Source organism: Thecamonas trahens (assembly GCF_000142905.1).
Source record: "Thecamonas trahens ATCC 50062 unplaced genomic scaffold supercont1.4, whole genome shotgun sequence".
Taxonomy (NCBI): Eukaryota; order Apusomonadida; family Apusomonadidae; genus Thecamonas; species Thecamonas trahens.
Genome location: NW_013657676.1, coordinates 343,300 through 359,938, shown reverse-complemented (window position 1 = coordinate 359,938; position 16,639 = coordinate 343,300). Strand labels below are relative to the sequence as shown.

General features: G+C 64.7%; 4 protein-coding genes across 4 annotated transcripts in view; 2 read left to right on the top strand and 2 right to left on the bottom strand.

The window, feature by feature from the left end:
* Positions 1–127: 127 nt before the first annotated feature.
* Positions 128–1,224, top strand: AMSG_01017 (uncharacterized protein; the record flags this gene model as incomplete). Its single annotated transcript, XM_013906740.1, has 1 exon — positions 128–1,224. Exon 1 carries the CDS (start codon positions 205–207, stop codon positions 1,222–1,224), a length of 1,020 nt encoding a protein of 339 aa, XP_013762194.1. The 5' UTR covers positions 128–204.
* A 283-nt stretch (positions 1,225–1,507) lies between these two features.
* Positions 1,508–5,535, top strand: AMSG_01016 (importin-beta domain-containing protein; the record flags this gene model as incomplete). Its single annotated transcript, XM_013906739.1, has 2 exons — positions 1,508–1,540; positions 1,694–5,535. The coding sequence occupies 2 exons, from the start codon at positions 1,508–1,510 to the stop codon at positions 4,991–4,993; spliced, it is 3,333 nt and encodes a 1,110-aa protein (XP_013762193.1). The 3' UTR covers positions 4,994–5,535.
* AMSG_01015 (uncharacterized protein) lies at positions 5,014–7,225 on the bottom strand. The gene is made up of 2 exons (XM_013906738.1): positions 7,032–7,225; positions 5,014–6,846 (listed from the first exon to the last, which is right to left on the bottom strand). Exons 1-2 carry the CDS (start codon positions 7,113–7,115, stop codon positions 5,029–5,031), a joined length of 1,902 nt encoding a protein of 633 aa, XP_013762192.1. The 5' UTR covers positions 7,116–7,225; the 3' UTR covers positions 5,014–5,028.
* Positions 7,226–7,465: 240 nt separating this feature from the next.
* The window catches only part of AMSG_01014 (PAB-dependent poly(A)-specific ribonuclease subunit pan3), a gene marked incomplete at both ends in the record, with an annotated part of 9,527 nt that continues 353 nt past the window's right edge, over positions 7,466–16,639 (bottom strand). The window contains 3 exons of the mRNA XM_013906737.1: positions 7,466–13,887; positions 14,492–15,251; positions 15,278–16,534. Of these exons, the coding sequence (XP_013762191.1) occupies positions 7,466–13,887; positions 14,492–15,251; positions 15,278–16,534 (8,439 nt within the window). The remainder of the gene's footprint in view (positions 13,888–14,491; positions 15,252–15,277; positions 16,535–16,639) is intronic.

Sequence of the window (16,639 nt, the reverse complement as noted above, 5' to 3'; positions counted from 1 at the left end):
GCATCCCAGAAGGTACCCACCATCCCCCCCCCCCCCCCCCCCTCCCCCCCCCCCTTCCCCCGGTCTACGTCCCGTCACGGGTTTGATTCTACGCCCACTCACCGTCCCCCTCCCCTCCTTTCCATCCAGCTCGTCGAAGGCAAGCGGCATCTGAAGCTCAAGGCGCACGAAAAGGCGGTGGATGCATTCTCAGACGCCCTGGGCATGCAAGTTCAGGCAGCTGGTGAGCAACATCCCTCGACGGCTCCCTTCTACGTGGCCTACGGCAAGGCACTGCTCGACTGCGCTCGGGCAAAGGGCAACGTGCTCTCGGGCATGTCTGGCGCTGGTGCCGGCGCCGGAGGTGACGATGGTGACGATGCTGATGATCTGACTATTGCCTGGGAGGTGCTTGAACTGGCTCGGGTCATCTACAGCTCTGCGGCGGCAGCTGGAGATGCCGAAGCCGCTCAGCGTCAGGCTGAGGTCCATTGCACCATCGGCGAGGTCTGTCTCGAGTCAGACAACATGGACGGTGCCATCAAGGAGTACACTGCTGCCGCTGAGATCTACAGCAAGACGCTGCCGCAGACCGATGGCGCCGTTGCCGAGGTCTACTATCTGCTTGGCACCTCGCAGCAGCTCGGCGGCCACCACACAGATGCCGAGGCCTCGTTCACCAAGGCCGCCGACGCCGTCGCCGCCGCCATCTCTGACTATGAGACTCGTGCAAAGACGGCCTCGCCTGAAGACGCGGCCAAGCTCTCGTCCAAGATCGCCGACCGTCGCGGCATCCTTGCCGAAATCTCCGACAAGATCGCTGAAACCAAGGCGCTTGCCAGCGAGATGGAGCTGCTGGCCAAGGCCAAGGCTGAGGCCAAGGCCAAGGCCGCCACCACATCGGCCGCTGTCGCCTCGGGCCGGGCTGGCTTTAAGAACGCCACCATCGACTTTGCCCCGCCGCCCTCGCGTCGCCTCTCGTCTACGGCCTCGTCGGCCTCGTCGGCCTCGACCAACGCCTTTGGTAAGCCATCGGCAGCCTCGACCGCGCCGGTCAACGACCTCTCATCGCTTGTCAAGCGCAAGCCAGCTGCCAAGCCGGCGGCAGGCGCCCCCGTCAATGACCTCTCCTCGCTCGTCAAGCGCAAGGCCAAGCCTTCGGCCCCGCAAGCCGCATCCCCCCCCGTCGGCTCCAAGCGTCCCGCCAATGCTGCTCCCGAAGACCAGCCCAAAGCCAAGAAGTGAATGAATAACCTCTTCCAGTTCACTGCCAGTAGCACGCGATACCTGGTACTCCGTTCGTCTTCCACCATCTGCCTACCTCTCCAACAATCAACCTCCTCCTACAATTGATCAGAGCTGCTCGTCGCCGGCCCCGGCTCGTCAGCCGTGCGAAAAATGTTAAATCGGTTTCATCCGTCCGCGCGACCCACACCGTCCTGCTCTTTCTCCCTGCCCACCACCCCAGCCAGCATGGCACCTTGGGCAACCGAGCAACAGCCGTCGCCAGGCGAGTGCGACTGCAACCATGGCTACCGACGAAGAGCTGGCCGCCTTTGAGGTAAGCCGTCTCCTGCCCTCTTCCTCCCTTCCCCCCCCACCCTTGCCTACCCTCCCCCCTCCCCCCCCCTCCCCCCCCCCCCGTCCCCCCGCCATCCTTCCACTCACAGCCTCCCTCTCACGGTCTTTGACGCTTCCGGCGACACTACTGCAGCGGCTGGCGCGGACGGCATACCTAGACATCGGAGCAGCACGGGCCGAGGCCGAGGCTGAGCTGGCTCCATTTCGGACGTCGCTCGAGACGGTGGAGACCTCACGGGCGGTGATGGTGAGGACCCGCGAGCCGACGGCGCTGCTGTACGCCACCCAGGCACTGATGTGGCTGGTGCCAAACAACTGGAGCGCGTTCTCGGTCCATGAGAGGAATGGCCTTCGGAGCTTTGTTCTTGAGCTCATCTACGAGCGAGCGCGTGAGCTCGAGCCGTACAACGAGACCTTTCTCATCGCCCTCCTAGTCCGCCTCTGCAAGCTCGGCTGGCTCGACGAGTCCGGCATGAACTCGCTTGTCGACGACGTCTCCACCTTTTTCAATACCTCGTTTGCGCACTGCGTCCTCGGCATGCGCATCTACGAGCAACTCATCCAGGAGATCAACCAGCAGTGGACCGGCCACTCGCCCATTGAGCATCGCAAGTACGTGACGGCCTTCCGCGATTCGGCCCTCTCGGACATCTATGCGTCGTCGCTCACCCTGCTCCGCCGCCTTGTTTCTGGCGCATACGGCAACGAGGATCCGGCTGCACAAGAGGCGCTCGCCGTCAATGCCCTCAGGGTCGTTGCAGAGTGCTTCAGCTTTGACTTTATCGGCACCCTCACCGACGACCAGCGGGCCAAGAACTCGTCGCTGCAGATTCCCGACGGCTGGCGCGAGTCGATTGAGGATCCGGACACACTGCAGCTCCTATTTACGCTCTACTCGCACGCCGCCGTCTACTCGTCCAAAGCCCTCGAGGTCATCACTCTCTTTGTCGCCGTCCGCCGCTCGCTGTTCTCGTCCGAGGATGTCCGCCTCAAGTACCTCAACCAGCACATGCAGTTTGTCATCAACGTTCTCGAACACTCGGTTGCGCTTGGCGACGAAGAGTGCTACCACCACTTTTGCCAGTACATCTCGCGCCTCAAGTCGCAGTTCCACGTCACCTATCTGGTCAAGGCGCCGGCGTACGAGCAGTGGATTTTCGCGGTTGCCAACTTTTCGGTTGTCTCCTTTGAGTCGATCGGCACCTCGTCGGGCTCCATCTACCACATCTTGCACTTTTGGAACGCCATGTGCATGTCAACGACCAACGGCGGCGTGTTGACGTCAAAGCTGGAGCCGCTGGTGGCCGGTCTCGTCGAGGCCTTTGTCGCCTCGCGGCTCAATCTTGTTGTCGCCGTCGCCGACCACCAGGTCATGGACGATCCGCTATCCTCGCCGCCGCTGCTGGAGGAGACGCTGGCAGCATTTCCCGCGCTCGGCCGCTTCCACTACGAGGCCGCCGGCCGGTACGTCCTCTCGGCATTTGATCCGCTCATCGACCAGTACATGGGCGCCGTCCAGGCCGCCCACGACTCGGGCGGTGCGCCGCAGGTCCTCTTTCAACTTGGCGTGCTCGAGAGCCAGCTCGCGTGGCTTGTCTACCTCGCCGGCGGCCTTGTGTCGGGCCGGACTGCCTCGCGCAAGAACCCGGATGAGGACATGCTCGACGGCCATCTTGCCGTCCGCGTATTCCAGCTCCTCTCTACCTCGGACCAGGTGCTGAGCGAGCGCGGGCAAGACCACGCTTCGGTTCACCTCGAGCGGGCTCTGCTGTACTTTATGAAAAAGTTCCGCAAGGCCCACATCGGCGACCAAGCTCTTTCGCTCTCGCGGGCGTACGCTGCCCTCGGCTCAGAACTCAACCTCCCCGACTCGGCCGCTGTCCTCCGGGTCATGATCGAGAAGATCTGTGTCAACCTCTCTGCGTGGTCTTCCAACGAAGATCTGCTGAGCATGACGCTCTCGTTGTTCATGGACCTCGTCACCGCGCCGTACACCTCGCTTCCACTCCTCTCCAAGGTTGCCGCCATCGACTATCTGCTCCATTCGCACGGCAGCGGCGAGCTTGCCTTTCTTGCCGATGCGGGCAACGCCGGCCCGCGCAAGCAGTTCTACCACATTCTCGGCATTGTCATCTTCCGCGACGACAACATCGCCAAGTTTGACGCCTTTATGCAGTGCTTTGGCGAGGCCTTTGCCTCGATCGCCTCTGCGCTCGAGGCCGACGACGCGAGTGTCCTCGCCTCACCGCAGTTCCAGCACGCGCTCCAGGCGCTGTTCCTCGACCTCACCGGCGTCCTCACTGCGGCCAAGAAGGACAATCACTACCGAATCTTCTTTGACTGGATATACCACGACTTTGCGCCGCTCATCCTCGCGCTCGTCGAGCGGTACTACGACAACCCGAGCGTGGTCAACCCCATGCTTGTTTTTTGGGCCGACCTCGTCAACAACCCGTCGCGGCGCATCAAGTTCCCGCCGGCCTCGCCCAACGGCATCCTGTTGTTCAAGGCCACGTCCAAGATTCTGGTCGCCTACGCCGCCCAGCTGCTGCAGAACGGTTTCCCGGCCGCGGTTGAGGAGTTTGCCGCCGTCCGCCTTGCCGCAGCCTCGCAGGCCCAAGGCCCCTCGTCCGATCGTACCGCTGCTGACGGCGACGCCAACGCCGAGGGCCCGTCGCACGCACTCGCTGCCCAGCTCGAAGCCACCTTTTCTGGCATCGAGCTCTGCCTCGCCATGCTCCGGCTCTCGTTCTCCGGTGACTACTGCTGCTTTGGCGTCTTTGACCTCTACGACGACAAGGCGCTTGTCGACGCCATCGACTGCGCGCTCGCCCTTGTCGTCGCCATTCCGTTCGAGCTCCTCCTCCTCTACCCAACGCTTTGCTCTGGATACTACGCCTTTTTGGAGGTGCTGGCCAAGACCCACACTCGCGAACTGTTGCGGCAGAGCGAAGAGACGCTAGGCCGCATCCTGCTCTCGCTCAAGTCGGGCTTGCAGTCGTTCCAGCGGCGGATCTTCACCCAATCATGCGGTGCGCTCGAGTTCCTCACCACCTTTCAGTACGAGATGGCGTCGGCCGGCAAGCACCCGGAGCTTGCCGAGATGCTGCAGAAGCATCTTGACTCACAGGCCGCCGCAATCTACCCAGAAATCCTCGAGGTCCTCGCCTCGATCTACCTCCTCATCGACAACTCGCGTCTCCCGCAGTGGGCGGTCGCCAAGCCCTTCCTCAACTTTATCGTCCTCTACTCGAACGAGTTTGAGCGGATCAAGGCTGATATCGTTGCCCGGGAGCCGCCGCACCGCCGCGAGCGCATTGCCGAGGCCTACGAGACACTCCTCGATGACGTCGACTCCACGCTAGACGTTAAGAACCGTGACCGCTTCGGCCGCCGCCTCGCCGCGTTCTGTCGCATGATCAAGGAAGTTTGAGCGCGCTGCCGCACGAGCAATGGAGTTCTCGGGATTTACGTCGACGTGCCTGTGCTTGCTGTTTTGGAGCCGACTTTGGCGCCCTTGCGACGGCTGCCAGCCGACGAGGCACCAGCTCCGCCGGCACCGCTGCGAGCCGCACTCGACGAAAACTGCTCTCCGAGCGAGATGTAGACGGTCATGTCGCGCGAGAGCTGGTTCACATCCTTGATGTGGACGCCATCCTCGGTGTACATGCGGCGTGCTGCTGACGGCAGGCCCAGGACACGAGTCGCCTCGTCGAGGAGCTCCTTGAGCGATGCGCCCACGATGTGGCGGCCGGCTTGCCGCGAGCCCCACCCGTTGCGGTGGGCGTTGAGCCGAATGTTGCCTTTGACCAGTAGACGCGAGCCCTCTGAGATGGGGGCAATGAGCGACTCGACACGCGAGCCGTCGAGCGGCTTAAATGGTTCGCCGCACGAGACAACCACGTGCATGTCGTTGGTGATGTCCTTGAGCGAGTTGATGGGCACGCCGGACGTGGTGTACAGCCGCCGCGCAGACGCAACAAGATGCAGCTTGCGGGTGCACTCTTCGAGCACCTGCCGCATTGACGAGGCCACCACTCGGACCGCGTCGCGGATGGCCGACTCGCCGTTGCGAAAGGCGAGCATCCGCGCTGTCGGCGGGGGATTGAGGTGCGATGAGGCCGGAAGCTCGGCAATCTGCTTGGCCGCCAGCTGCGTCGGGTCCATCGGATCAATAAAGCCCTCGCCCACAGAGACGTAGTACAGCTGGCCGCGCTCAAAGCGGTCAAACTCATGGACAAGCTCGCCAGTCACTGTGTACAGCCGCCGCGCCGCAGACGTCAGGGAGAGCCGCGTTGTCGCCGACTCTAGCAGCTTTTCCATAGTGTTTCCCACCACAAGAACCGACTCGCCGCGGAAGACATCCAGCTGCTTCTCTAGCGTTGCTTGCCGCGAGAGCGACTTGTGCCCGTTGCGCAGCGCCCGGATGGCCTTTGCCGGCTCCTGAAGCAGCCGGTGGTCATCGGCAATCTTAACCCCGCGCTTGATCGGCGACTTGTCGGCCGGATCGTGCCACGGCTCGCCAACAGAGACCACAATGGTCTGTCCGTTGGCCAGTTCTGCCACCGACTCAACAAGCTTGCCCTCTTCGGTAAATACCCGCTTGGCGCACGCCACCAGGTTAAGCTTGGCCGTGCAGTCGGTAAGCAGCATCTCCATCTCCTGCGCCGGTGTGTAGAGGCCCGGCAGCGGCGCCACAATGATGAACCGATCGTCGGACGGGTCGCCATTCTTCTTGGCGTACAGCCGCTTGGTCGTCTGCCGCACCAGCCGGTGGTCTGCGCCGATCGACGACGTCGTCACCCGCGGGCCGTGCCGCATCGGGTCCTGGAACGCCTCGCCCGCCGAGACATACACCACTGCATCGTTCTCCAGCCCATCGAGCGTGGTCACTGTGTTGCCCTCTACGTCGTACACCTTGCGGGCCGCAGCCACCAGGCCGAGTTTGTCCGTTGCCAGCCGCAGAAACTCGTCCATCGACGACGCCGCCACCGTCGCCATCTCAAACTCGTTGTTTGATCCGTTGCGGAAGACTCTCACCCGCGCAGCCTTGGGCGGGAGCCGGGTGAAGAGTGACGGCTGCATCATGACCGACTTAAGATGCGACGGCGACTTTGACCGCGACCGTCCTCCCGGCGACGGCGACTCGCCTCCCATGGTTGACCGCATGGCCAGTGCCGACTTGGCATGCGCCCGCGCCCGCGCAGGCGTCCGTGTCTTGGGCTGCAGCATCTCATCCAGAATCACATTGGTCTCGAACCGGATGTTGCCATGGCTCTCACACAGCTGCGCCACACCCACGCAGCCAGAACGGCCACCGCGCCAGAATGCCACCGCGCCAGAACACCACCGCGCCACCGCCTCACCAGTGAGTCTTCCCCCGCCCTCCCTCCCCTCCTCCCCTCTCCCCTTTGCAACAGTCATCCAACCACCCACCAAACCACCCACTGCCCCCATTGCTGCCCCCATACCTGTGTGATGATGTCGCGGAGCTGGTCTGGGGTGCACTCGGCGAGCCGTGAGCGCAAGGCCCGTGTGCGGAATGCGCTCGACATGCCGAGGGAAGGAAGGGAGGGAGGGAATGTAGGGGGTTGCGTGGTAGTGTGGTAGTGTGTGTGCCTGTGCCTGTGTGTGTGTGCGTGTGTGTGTGTGTGTGTGTGTGTGTGTGTGTGGATGGGGAAGGGAGAGAGGGAGGGGAGTGTGATGTGGTGGCTGACAACGGCTTGCCCTTCCTGGCCGTGCGTGTGTGGTTTGTGGAAGACGAACATTCAACCGCCACTGCCGCTGGAGGCCTCCTGCCTCGAGATACGCGAGGTTCAGGCAGACTGCGACTTCAAGTCTGGACGGCTTGACGGACAGCTTTCCACATCAGGGTATCGTTTGTTGGTCTGACAGTGGCTGGTGCTCAAGGGCTCGGGGCGCGAACGATGACACAGGCACGACCAAGCTCGTCGTCGCTGGTAAACTTGTCCTGGTCCATGACAACCAGCTCGAGGTCCTCGACCCGGCCGTAGACGTAGAGCGGCTGGAGGTTCTGGTGCCACTCGGGATCGGCAGACTTGGGCGCAACCGCCGACGAGACGGAGGCGCCGTGGCCGCAGCGGGCGACGACATAGGCATCGCTCTTGTGGGCGAGGCCTGAGGCGGAGACCAGGGTGAGTGCCAGCGCACCGTGCGGCGGCGCTGCACAGTGCTGGAGGCAGGCGACGACGTGGATGGCGGCCCCGCGCCCAGACGAGAGCGGGAGCCAGAGATCCAGCGGGACGCCAGGGTGGAGCAGCTCGACCGGCAGCGAGGTCGAGCCTAGGACCCGGTCACCAGAGACGACCTCGAACAGGATCGACGCCGGGTCGTCTCCCGGAGTTCCGGTAACGACCACCTGGGTATCGTACTCCCACTGTGGACTGACGGTGCCCCGAATCGGACCGGTGGAGGCCTTGAACGCACCAAAGATGACGTTGCATGCCGGCGCGAGTTCAAACACGTCCTCGACCGGATCACCGAGCTCACGGGCGGCGATGACTGCCAGCTCGATGACGCCGCGCGGCGGGCCATGCAGGAGCCATGACGGCGCGCTGGGATCGAGGATTTCCAGATGGAGGTGGACACGCCCGGCGGCGCCGGTCTCGCCCGACGCACCAGCGCCAACAAGATCGACCCACACGTCCGCGCGAACATTGGTCTCCAGCTTGTCTAGTGGGACAAAGGCCTGGCCGACCAGCTCTGAACCGCCGAATATGTCGTTGTCGCGGACCTCGATCTCGAGCAGCGCGCCTGGGGCGAGCGGCTTGGCCAGCGAGCCGCCGGCGTGCCAGGCCGGCGATGTCGATGCAGGCGCGTGTCGAGACCGCAGCTGGACAAGACCGTCGAATTTGACGAGAGCCTCGTAAGAGCCGGGCGTGCGCTGCCTGCCCGTACTGCCCTCAAGGACGGCGTCCAGCTCGGCCACCGCCACCGGCGGCGGCTCGGGAACAAAGACCCGCTGCGCGCCGGGAGCAAGCTCGCCGTCCATGGCGTAGTACTCGTTGATGAGCTCGGTGCACTCGTCGAGTGAGCCTGGAGCGGGGGTGACGCCATCGAGCGAGCCGCCCTCGGCGCGCATGGCAGCCAGAATGGCGCCAGTGGCGAGCACGTTGTTTTCGGCCACGTCCTCGCCGAGCTCAAAGGCTTCGTCGACGGCTTGCCCGTACATCTTGCCGCTCTCGGTATCTTGCAGGATGTTGTCGCCGTAGGAGAGGCCCCAGCCACCGACCTTGATGGTAAACTTGGGGTCAACAACTTTGGCGTTGTACGCGGCCATCATGGCCTGTGCAACCTTGGCGGCCTCGAGCGCGTTCCACGCCGAGTCAAAGAGGACAAAGCAGTTGTCGGCCTCGGTGAAAAAGTGCTTTGCGCCGTAGGCAGCGTAAATGGCTGAGCACACCTGTCGCATTTTGAGGATGAGCGAGGCGTAATGGACAATGCCGTGCGCCTTGGTGATGCGCGTAAAGCCGGACATGTCCGAGACAAGCACGGCACCGGCAGCAGGATACCGGAGGCAGTGAATCTCGGTACCATGCTTCTGCGGAGGGGCCGCATCGAGGCTGGGCGGGCGGGCGAGCTTGGTGCCTTCCTTGGCCACAGCGGTGTACGCAGTGAGTTCGACCTTGGAGATGATGATCGAGTGCGGCTCAAAGACAAGCTGACCAAACTGGACTGACGACTTGAGCGCAGCGTGGACTTCGCGGGTGACAAACAACTGTCCGTCCTGTGCATAGTCTTCTGCAAGCTTGGACGCCACGTTGAGCGGATCACCCCAGTGGACGTTGGTATCGGGCACAATGAGCATGTCGCCGACGTGCACTCCGAGACCACGCACAACAAGCGCCTTGCGGTCCGCCTCGTCTCCACTGCCCAGGCCGGCATTGTATTGGGCCAGCAGCACCTTGGCGCCGAGCGCAGCCGAGACGGCAATAAGCGGATCTGAGAAGAAAAAGATGTTCTCCTCGATGATGGTCCCGTTGAGCGAGAGAACAAAAGGATAGAGGATCTGGGTGAGGGCGTGCATGTTGGCGATGGTCTGGTCGACTCCGTACTTGGCCGTTGTCAGGGCAAAGTTCATGCCGACCAGCAGCACCGCCCCGTTCTGCAGGTACCGCTCACCGAGCTCGGCGTCAACTCTGGCCAGGGCGTCAGCAGCAGCCGGACCGTGCCCAGCGAGCGCGAACCGCGCCTGCACGAGGTTGAAAAACATGTCCTTGGCAGGATGCCGCTGCGGAAGCTGCTCAGCCTCGACTAGCTTAACCGCTACCAGAGGACTCTGCTTGCGGGCCGGGCGCTGCGGGTCGGACGCCGTCTCGGCCTCGATTGCCGCCGCCACGTGGCGAGTGAGTTGGACATGGAGCGCGCCGGCGGTATCGCCCGCCATGCCGCTGCCAGCCGCGAGTGCGACGCCCTCAAACACAGTAGACGCCTTACTCCCGCCCCACACCGGGTCGGTGGCGTTAGACATCTTGGAAGTCTCAAACAACGACGCGCCGACTGAAAGTGAAACCCGCGCGTCTGGCGCCTTGCCGGCCTTGTTGCGGAGGTTGGTGGCCGAGAGGACTTCAACCTTGAGCGCACCGACAATACCGGCGGAACCGCTGTGAAGCGCGCGAGTGCGGGTGCCGGCGGTTGGGGCCATGCCGACGTCGCACGGGACCGAGTGACGGCGGCCCGCACCGGCCTCGACGTTGACTGAGAGCGCAATCTGAATCGCGCCCGAGCCAAGCTGCGGATCGAGCGCAAGCTTGCGCACCGCTCGCTTGCCAGGCTTGAGGTCGACGAGCGCCAGCGTGGCGCGACCAAGCGGCTTGTTGGCACCCCACTGATCCCAGTTGAAGACGTCGAGCACAAAGCCGGCGTCGAGCTCGGCGGGTGAGCACATGAGCGAGAACTGCTCGTCCCACTGCGGGTCCGGCGTGGCCGAGCCCTTGAGAATCCGCGACTTATGCCGAGACCGGCCGAGGGCCAGCTCAACAAACGGCGCAGAGGGCACACCGGCGTCATCGAGCGCCAGGCCAAGCCCGGCCATGATCTTGACGTCGACTCGGAACAACCGGGCCGCACGACCTGGCTCAGCTGATGACTTGGCCACCTTGGCCGACTCACTACCGTTGGCCACAAACGAGATCTTGGCTGTAACCGAGCCACCGGAAGCCGAGCCAACCAGCGGGAGGAGCACCGCATTGTCTGAGCCATCGAGCGCGAGGGTGTCGAGTGCAAGTTTGGCTATGCCGAGCGGATCGTTGGCCGACGCGCGATCCCAGTCAAAGACAGCAAAGCAAAGGGTGTCGTCTTCGCCGGCTTTGCTGGCAGGGAGCTGAAGCTGGAGGACCTCGTTCCACACCGGGTCGAGCGTCGACTTGATGACTTCGGTCTTGGCCGAGATCTCCCCGACGCTCACGGTACAGAACGGGTCGGACGACTTGCGGTCCTTCGCTTCGAGGCTTGTGGCCGATTCGACAACCACGCGGAGGGTGCCTGCAGGCCGCGGCCGAGGCGCGAGCGCCGTCGAGCTCGAGGATGCCTGCGTGTCGGTCTTGGTGAGCACGCCGCCGCCAAGCGCGTGCTGCTGGAACGAGAGGCGGAGGTGGACGGTTTGCGGCACACCGGGTGTGTCAAGGGCAACGGCAATGTCGCGCGAAGTGCCATCGACCGGGATGGTGCCGGTGGAGAGCGGGACAAGCGCGGTGCCAAGCTGCTCGTTCTTGGAGAGGCGATTGACGTCGTGGACGGCGAGTGCAAGGACAGTACCGCCCTTGGCGTTGTGGTCAGTTGGCGGAATGAGGTCGAGCCAGAGGTCGGCGGTCTGGTTCGGCTCGAGCTTGGAGAGCTCAGCAAGCGCCGAGCCGAGCAGGTCGTCGCGGCCGACGTCGGCGTCAAAGACTGAGAACTTGAGCGGAGCGCGGGTTCTGGAGAGCGATGACAGGCCGAGCTCACGTGCGGCAGCCAGGAGATCAAACTCAAAGGTGGCGTTAAAGACTGGATCGGCCGAGTTGGCCACCGGCTTGGTCTTGCCGCGAACAATCTCAGACGACCCAAGCTCTAGCTTGACGTACGCGTCAGCGCCCGAGGCCTCGCGGGCGTCGTGGAGACCCGCGGCACCGACAATGACCACTCGGAGTGTGTCCTCGACCACCGCGAGGCTGGGATCCGAGCCAGACTCGGACTTACCCTTGGCGTGGCCACTGCGGTGAATCGAGCGCGTCGCACTGTCCTTGGCATCGGCAGGCAGCGGCCACTCGGGCAGTTGGCCCGGGCTAACCTGCATGGCGTCGTAGGCGATCTCGACGTTGAGCTCACCGGCGGGGCGCCCGTCAGCATCCGTGAGCGCTAGTGCGAGTGCCCTCCGGCTTCCGAGCTCGACCTGGGGCAGCTCGCCAAACCGGGCGTCGTGCTTACGCAGAAAGGCATCTGTCCGCGCCACGTCGTAGTCCTCGGGCGAAAGGACTGAACGATGCATATCCGAGTCGAACATCGGCTCGGCAACGTCGTCGCCCTCGACGGGCTCGAGGCTGTCTGCGCGAAACTTGTCTGCATCCGCGAGGGCCGACGCCTCAATCGCGGTCTCGACCTCGTTGAACTGGCCGGCCTGGACCGGGACGGGAGCGGGGGATGGAGAACCAGAGGCCGAGACCGAGTCCGAACTTGAGTCTGAGCCAGAGTCGGAGGCCGAGGCGGACGGAGAGGCGGACGGAGAGGCCAAGGCTGAGTTGGAGGCCGAGGCTGAGGCTGAGTTGGAGGCTGAAGCTGAGGGAGAGGCCGAGGCCGAGTTGGAAGCCGAGGCCGAGTTGGAAGCCGAGGCCGAGTTGGAAGCCGAGGCCGAGGCCGAGGCCGAGTTGGAGGCGGATGCAGATGCAGATGCAGATGCAGATGCAGAAGCAGGAGCTGAAGCGGAGGCGGCCGAGGCCGAGGCCGAGACCGAGGGTGAAGCGAGTGGCGAGGTGCGCGAGGCAATAGCACCCGCACCAGTTGCGGCTTCCGAGCGCGGAGCCGGGACGGGGGCGGCTGCACTCGAGCCGACATCGTACGGTTCAAAGTCGCGGCCGTGGAGTGCGGTGGCCGAAGATGTGGCCTCGGCATGTGTCGGGGTAGTGTCGTCATCGAAGGGCGCGCCGACACCCGAGGTGTAGTGAAAGACCGAATCAACGGGTGGCGTGAAGGGGTCGTCGGGCGAGGACGGATCAAAGTAGACCGGGAGGCCGGTGGGGATCGAGCCAACGGCAAGGATCGGGACGAGATAGCGCTGGAGCGAGAGGTCCTCACGGAGGCGATGGAGGCGGGCGGCACGTCGCTCCTCGGCGAGGAGCAGATTGTGGGCCTCTTCCTGCCGGCGGCGGAGAAGGATCTTGAACTGTGCAGCGGCAGACATCTGCGAGGCAAGGGTGCCACGAAGCTCGGGCTCCTTGTAGTGGAAGCGAGTGTCCAGCAGGAGCGGGTTGTTGCGGAAGGAGAACGGGAAGTAGCTCTCAAAGCCGAGGTTAGCGAGGATGTTGGCGTCTGCGAGCATCTTGATCAGATAGTTTGAGCCGCGCCAGGTAAAGCCGTAGGCGTCGGAGAGGCCGTCGCGCCACTCTACAATGGCCTCGACGACCGAGACCGAGGCAATACGCAAGTCGTCAGCGGCCGTGGTGACAGCAAGCTTGGAGGCAGACTCGGGGAGCGAAGCCATGGCATCGAGTGCCATCTCGCGGAGCTCGATGGCCTTGAGCACTGCAAGCGTACGCTTACGGTGGACGAGAAGCGCGTCGTAGATGGAAATCATTTCGTCCCAGGCGTGCGGCTGGAGAACGCCGGCATCAGCGGGGTTGGGCTCGACGGTGGCAAACCACGACGCCGCGTACATGGCCCGCTCGATGGGCGGCAGGTGGAGCTCGGACCAGAGCTTGTCAATGGCAGCCATAAGCGTGGCTGGTGAGCGCGCGGCGGCGGCGGCCGAGACCGACGCCTGGCCGCCTTGGGTCGAGTACCCGTAGTCGAACGAGGCAAGCGGGCCGCGGCCGCGGACGACCGAGTTGACCTCGGCGTCGACGGCGTCGATGAGGGCGGCATCGCGAGGGTCGATACCGCGACGAACTGACGTAACCTGTCGCGAATCAAGTGCAGAGTGAGCCCGCGGCGCCGCGGCGCGTGACGGCGGCCGCGCAGGCGTCGCATCCCAGTTGAGCTCGCGCTCGACGGTCGAGCGGCGCGGGTCGGTCGCCGCGTCAAACGGGGTGTCCGAGACGATGCCGCGGACCTTTTCCCGAAACTCTGCGAGCGTCTCTCCGCCCACGCCGTCGTCCCTCCGCGAGTCACCTGCGTCTGGCGTCCTCCTTGTCCGGCTCACTGTGCCTGCGCGTGAGGGTGGGGCTCGGGTAGTCTCGCGGCGTCGTGACGACTGCCGCGAGGGGACCCTAGTCCTGGGGCGGCCTCGAGCAGGCATGGTGCAGGACGTGGCTGTGGCTGTGTGGGTGTGTGGGAGAGGGAGGGGGAGGGGAAGGGAGAGGAGGAAGGGAGAGGACTATGCGGAGCTGCGGGTGGAGCTGGGTTGTGGTTGTGGTGTCGGGTGGTGTACGGCCGGCGTAGCGGGGCGGTACTGGCTTGCGGCGTGTGCGCGAGCGAGCGAGCGAACAACGGCTTTTTCGGGGTGAGAGGCCAGGGAGTGGCGGTGGTTCGGGCACTTGAGCTGTGCATGCCACATATTTTTGTGTGTGTTGATGGTGGTGATGGGTGTGTGTGTGTTATTGATGCCATTGCTGATGCTGCTGGTGTTGGTGGTGGTGATGGTGCTGATGCTGCGGCTGTTGGTGCTGGTGGGCGTGCTGGTGGGCGTGCTGATGGGCGCGGTGGTGGGTGTGTGCGTGGCCAGCCGAGGCGCCTGCGGGGTAGCTGTGCTGGTGGGCGTGGGTGTGGCGCTGGGCGTGACCGTGCTGCGGCATCTGCGGGCGGATGTGGTGATGGGCGGGGCCGGGCATGGCGTGGGCGTGGCGGGCGTGCGGGCCCGGGAAGGCGGAGGGCGGCGGGTCGCGAGACGACGGGGTGTGCGCGGGCGGCGGTGCGGTGGAGACGCGGAGGAGGTCGTTGACGGCGGCGCCGATGGCGCGGTTGAGGTGAGCGTAGGAGGCGACGATGATGGACTGGCCGTCGCGGGAAAGAAGCATGATCTGCTCGTCGGAGGCGATGTCGAGCTTGTTGAGACACTCAACGACGTGGCCCATGTCGCAGACGGGCACGCCGTCCTCGGTGATCTGGTGGAAGACGTAGTCGCGGAAGAGCTGCAAGAGGTAGCGGTCGTCCGTTTCTGCCCAGTTGGGATCGGGCATGTCCTCGGGCGGGCGCTCGTTGATCATGCCGAGCTTGGTGACGAGCGAGAAGAGGCGGCCGTTTTCGAGCTCCTTGGCCAGCTCGGCCTCGAGCAGATCTGCGGCGAGCTGCGCTCGGTTGAGCTCGTCGAGGATGTGTGGCGCGAGGGTTGCCGTGAGGTCTGCGACGGTGGTGTACTTGCCGGCGACTGGGCCTGTGAGCATGAGGCGGAGAAAGTTTGTCCACTCGGGCGAGTACCGCGGCTCGACAAAGGACAGCGCGGTGCTCGGCTCGGCCGGGCCGAGCGAGACCGAGGAGAGGGCCAGCAGGAGCTTCCCGAGCGCAAAGATGTCGTCGGCCTGGAGCGCGGCGAGCTGCGGCTGCTGGACGTCGGCGTGAGAACGTCGACCATACCCGCCGATGAGATGAGGAGGCGCGAGGCCGGGGTGAGGACGACCTTGGAGGCGACAAGCGCGCGGTGGGCGAGGCCGGCGCCGTGGATGGCCGAAAGGCCGGCCACGAGCTGGACGGCAAACGACCAGAGGCGGGCCTCGGGGACGAGCGCTGTCTGTGGGCTGCGAAAGTAGAGCTGTGTCAGCGACTTGGCGCCTGGATGGTAGTCGTAGACAAAGCAAAGAGCCCGCTCGCCAAAGTCTTTGGTTGTCCAAGCCTCGCGGAGCGCGATGACGTTGGTGTGGCGGACCTGGCGCCACATGTCGACGAGCGAGACGGCGTACTCGTTGGTGAGGCGGAAGCGATCGACTCTACGGAGCGCGTACGGCATGCCGTCCTCGGCGGAAATCGCCTTGTAAACCGAGGTCCGCATGCCAAAAATGTCCGAGACGGCCTGGCGCGCAACGGCGTCGTCGAGCGGAAAGAGGGTGTGGTACCGTCCGGCTCGGAGCGGGACCGAGCCGTCCTCGGCATCGGTGTGGGCAAGGACGAGGGCGTTGTTCTTGGCCAGCCTGTTGCGCACGCCTTGGTCCATAAAAGCCTCGCCGAGTGCGCGCTGTGCATCTGACGGCGCGCCGGCCGACGGCGGCGGCGCCGCGTAGTAGTGCATGGGGATCGGGACGTACTTGGCCGGCGCGCCGGCCGCCTCGGCCGGAACCGACTGCGCGGCGGCGGCCACGCTCAGCTCGGCTGGTGGTAGGCTTCCGACTACCAGGTACGATGCACCGGACTGGGTGTGGACCACCGCGGCCGGCGGCGGACCGGGCGCGGCGGCGGCCATGCTCGGCGGCACAAACTCAGGCGCGGCTGCGGCGAGCTGCATCGCCGACGACGGCGCCGATGCCGACGGCGCCGATCCGGCTGCGGCGTCGGGTGTGTCGACGCTACTTTCAGCCCGACTGGGAGCCTTAAACTCGGGTGCGTTGGCGTTCATGGCGGTAGTCGGTGTTGGCGCCGACGCCGCCAGCTGCTGCAGTGCGGCCTGGACCGCGGCCACGTCGTGGTTGAACTCGCATCCGGCGCCCTCGTACTTGCACGACCAGTATGACGCAACATTGCGACAGAGGCGCGATGCCTTGGGAAGCGCCGCCGACGCGGCCGCCAGCTGGTGCAGCTCAGCCGACGACAGGCCGCCAGGCCCGGTCGTCCCGGCCGCCGCCACGCCTGGCGCCGCTCCGCCGCCTCCGGGCGGGCCCTCGTGGGTAAAGTTACACTAGGAGGAGCATGAGTTCTAGTTGCCTATGTGGTGTGTGTGTGGTGATGGTGGTGGCGGTGCGGGTTCCATGGTTGTGTTGTGTTGTCCTTCCCCCCTCCCTCC